Here is a 4,334-nt window from a genome sequence, read left to right as displayed (position 1 = left end):
ACCTGCCTTTCCTGTTAATCCTGACTATCCATAAATAAACTTTATTAATTTACCCTCTTCTTGGTCTGCATTCTCAATTCTTTGTTGATGTGGACAAGAACCTGAGACTTGAAAGCATGTGGTGTGGGATCTTTAATCTCACAGAACTCATAATCCTGCATATTACAGATATCACAGTTAACAAACTTTCTTGACTTTTATAAAAGACTTTGGACTTTCAAATGGTGTTGGGATTGCTAAAGGCTATAGTGACATTTGAAGGTGGACTTAGTACATTTTGTATTGTAAGATGGTCATGAGTCTATGGAGGCTAAGGGCAGAATGTGGTTGTTTGAATGTAAAATATCCGCCATAACTTCAAGTGTTTGTGATTAAGTGTCCTACTTAGTTTTGAGCTAGTGGAGCCTTTGGAAGGTGGAGCCTTTTTGAAGGAGATATGTTGCTAGCAGAAGACCTTAAGGTTGATTAGTCAAGCCCACAGTGTGTCCACAGCTAGGTTGATATTGCTTCTCTTTTGCTACTACTTATGCATGATGTGAGCCAGTTGCCATGTTTTCTTCCCCATGATGAAGTTTCCCCTTGAATCTGTAAGCCTGGCATAAATCTTTTCTTTCCATAAGCTGTTTCTGACCATACTTTTTGTTCCAGCATCAAGGAAGTAACTATCTACTAGACTCATCAAACTATAACCATGTCCCTGCTAATGCTTTCCCATGTACTTTATGGATGGTCTATATGAAAAGGGAATAAAATGCTGGTGTTGAACCAAATTTTCACTTTTAATGAAATTGTCAATGACATTAAACAAAAAGAAAAAACTTACTGGCATGTTTTGCTAAATGAACAAGTTGTGAACATAGTAAACTAATTCTCAGCAGAAAAGGAAATCACCAAGGTAGATTCTGAGTATTAGTTTCCAAATATATTGAGAAGTTAATGTGTCTCAATGAGAATTATCTTCTTCATGGTGTTACATTTTAGGTTTGGTTTGGTTTTACTTTTGACCTCTTTTAGTTATTAAATTTGAAACCTGTCTTTTCTGAGCCATCATGTACTAGGTGAATAACAAATAGTTATGGGCTGTTCCGGTTCGGTCCTTGGAGCTGGTGTCTTGGGCTGGGGCCGGCGGGGTACGTGACCGAGCCAGAGAGGCGAGGCCACAGTTATGCCCCGGTATTATGAGGACAAGCCTGAGGACGCGGCGTGCGCGGGCGTGAAGGAGGACCTGGGCGCGTGTCTGCTGCAGTCCCGCTGCGTGCTCCAGGAAGGAAAATCTCCTCGGCAGTGTTTGAAGGAAGGGACCTGCAGAGCTTTGCAGTATTCATTTTTTGAATGTAAAAGATCAATGTTGGATGTCAGATCAAGAATCAGAGGAAGAAAAGGATATTGATATCATTATATTAAAAGCAAGATGAATAGCAATGCAGGGCTTTCCCTGGTCACTAACAGAAAAGCCAAAATAGGAAATGTGATTTTGCTGCATGTTTGGTGGGACTGGTTTTTCTCTTCATAGAACACTGAAGAATATGGATAAAAAATTTTGCTGAAATTATTTTTAGAAGATAAACAATTGAAAATCTATGGGCTGAGAACTTAATGTGTTTTGAAAATTGTTCAAAAGCATAAGGAAGGACTGGAGAGATGGCTTAGTGGTTAAGGCGCTTGCCTCTGAAGCTTGAGGACCTGGATTCGATTCCCCAGTACCCACGTAAGCCAGATGCAAGGTGGCACAGGCATCAGGAGTTCATTTGCAGTGGTTGGAGGCCCTGGCATGCCCATTCTCTGTCTGCCTCTCTCTCTTTCTCTCTGCCTCTTTCTTTCACAAATCAATCAATAAAAAGCACAAAGAATGGAAAGATAGTTATTTTCAACCATGACTTTCAATCACAGTCTGTACTAGAAGGCCATGAATGGGACTTTACTATGGGAGACTATTGTCAGGGCTCTTCCATCTCTCGGTGGTTTTCTGTTTGTTGCTTTCATTTCTAGGCTGGGTCTCTATTCATTTCCAAAGAGGAGAACATGAACTTCCCTTTCCAGAATCCACAAATCCAGTCATACTAAAGGACTGTTCCCTGGATCACATGCTCTTGCATCAGACCCTTGTGATCTTGGCCAAGTTTGGGACTTATGTGACAACTACCATCAGAATCACGTTGGATTCAATCAGTTGGATTTGGAACAAGCAACAAACCAACAGATGTTCACTCTGAACAACAAACATGCAGGTGAAAACAGTTTAGAATCACAGTAATTTTATTTTTATCACAACCGAGTTGAGAGTCAAGTAGGAATCCAAGTTTCCAACTGGATTTTTGCAGTGAAGAACAATGAAGAATCATTGTTTTATTTTTCATGCTTTCATTGGAACTAAATCAAAGAATTGTGAAGATCACTTGTTATTGTAAATGACACTTCAAATGGTGAGAATTCCCCAGGGTATCAGTGGGGTCTGGGGTGTATATTGTTCCACTGGGAAGGGAAAGTTGATGACTAGTCAGCACTGTTGTATACCAACTAAAGTGCTAGAACATGTTTTGTGTGAGTTTAGGATCAAACCCAGGGACATGTGCATATTAGGCAAATGTTCTCCCACTGAACCACACCTTCCTTAAGAGTTAAAACTTGTAGAGGCCCCCAACACCTCATCACTGAAGCAGACCAAAAATGAACCCAACATGGCTCAGGGAAATTTTGCAGAAGAGGGGTCGGAAAGAATGTCAGAGCCACATGTTGGGTTAAATTATGCAGAGACATTTATTGTACCAGTAACTGTGGGCTAACTCCACAATGCATGACCCATATACCTCAACAAGGAGGAGCCAATGGGGAGGGGGTAGGTCATGGATGAGCCTAATAATGGTACCAAACTGCCTGTATTTGCTGAATAAAAAACTAATTTAAAAAAATGCAAAAAAAAAGCAAAAAAATAACCAAATAGTTATAAAGCAACAAACTGAAAAACTGAAACAAAGAATAGCATTTCTACAAACATAACAATGTTTGCAAAAACATGTCCATGCACACAAATTTAGTTCCTCATGTCTTGTTTATTTTATTAACACACTGCGATAATATTTCCTTCCTTATAGTTTTTGTACACCCCCAGGATCAATTAATTTATTTTAAAAATATTTGCCTTAAATTCATATTTGTGCTTTTAGACAAATAAAAATAAAACATTTTCCCATTAAGATTTCTCATCTTTTAATATATTTTTAATGTTTTATTTATTTGAGATAAAGATTGAGGGAAAGAGACAGAGAGAAAGAGAGAGAGAGAGCAAGTGAGCCAGGGACTCTAGCCTCTGAAAATAAACTCAAGATGCATGCAGCATCTTGTGCACCTGGTTTATGTGGACCTGTGGAATTGAACCTGAGTTTTTGCTCTGCATGCAAGCAACTTAACTGTTAAGTCATCTCCATAACCCTGATTTCTCCTTAATAGAGATTCCTCAAATATTGCTACACCTTGATATCAGAAATGTAGCATTGACTTTCCACTGTATATTGTTAATTGTGCCATATGCATCTAGTTGCAAAATGTTTTCTGATGATTAAGTCAGCTTAGACAGAAGGAGAGATTTAACAGTTAAATTGAGAAATTATTGAAAATGATCACTGTATCATTGAAATCTTATTCAATATGTTATTATTCATTGTCTCCATATCTTACTTTGACAAAATTTGTGGTTTATTTCACTTCAAAATCATGAGCATTTAAATAGATTTTACTTGCTCTTACATCATTAAGAGAAAGTATCTGATCTCTAATTTCTGCTTCTAATGCCTTAAGTGATTAACTAAACAGTAGAACATAAATAAAATTGTCTCAAATATACTTTCTCTGACAGTAGACTAAATAAAGAGTTTGAGGCCAGCCTGAAGTGAATGGTGATGTGTGTATGTGTGTGTGTGTGTATGTACTACTTAGTGGCATCTTATTTATTTAATTTATTTATTAGAGAGAGGGAAAGAAGCAGATAGAAAATAGACATTCCAGGGCCTACAGCCACAAGAAATGAACTCCAGATTCAAGTGTCACCTTGTTCATCTGGCTTAGGTGGGTCCTGGGGTAATTTAACCTGAGTCCTTAGGCTTCACAGGTAAGCACCTTAACAGCTAAGCCATCTCTCCAGCCCACATCTTATTTTTTTTAGGTAGACTCTATTTTTATTTTTAAAAAATTTATAAATGGAAAAAATCTAATAAAACAGCACTTACAATTGGCTAGACTTATTATTTTCACTGAAACCCACTACTGTGTATAGATTTCTAATCTGGTGTTTTAAACAAACATATAAAGGTAGACTCTTTTTATATAGCTCAGATTGT

At 37.7% G+C, this 4,334-nt stretch overlaps 1 protein-coding gene across 1 annotated transcript; it reads left to right on the top strand.

Moving 5' to 3' along the window:
• Positions 1-1,122: 1,122 nt before the first annotated feature.
• LOC101594045 (cytochrome c oxidase assembly factor 5-like) lies at positions 1,123-1,486 on the top strand. Its single transcript, XM_045140780.1, has one exon. The coding sequence runs from the start codon at positions 1,166-1,168 to the stop codon at positions 1,388-1,390; it is 225 nt and encodes a 74-aa protein (XP_044996715.1). The 5' UTR covers positions 1,123-1,165; the 3' UTR covers positions 1,391-1,486.
• Positions 1,487-4,334: the final 2,848 nt, after the last annotated feature.

The sequence above is a fragment of the Jaculus jaculus genome, chromosome X, assembly GCF_020740685.1.
Source record: "Jaculus jaculus isolate mJacJac1 chromosome X, mJacJac1.mat.Y.cur, whole genome shotgun sequence".
NCBI classification, from domain to species: Eukaryota; Metazoa; Chordata; class Mammalia; order Rodentia; family Dipodidae; genus Jaculus; species Jaculus jaculus.
This window is presented reverse-complemented; position numbering and strand designations above follow the sequence as displayed.

Bases quoted from the DNA above. Each gene is read 5' to 3' on its own strand.
- LOC101594045 (XM_045140780.1), top strand. From the start codon at position 1,166: ATGCCCCGGTATTATGAGGACAAGCCTGAGGACGCGGCGTGCGCGGGC.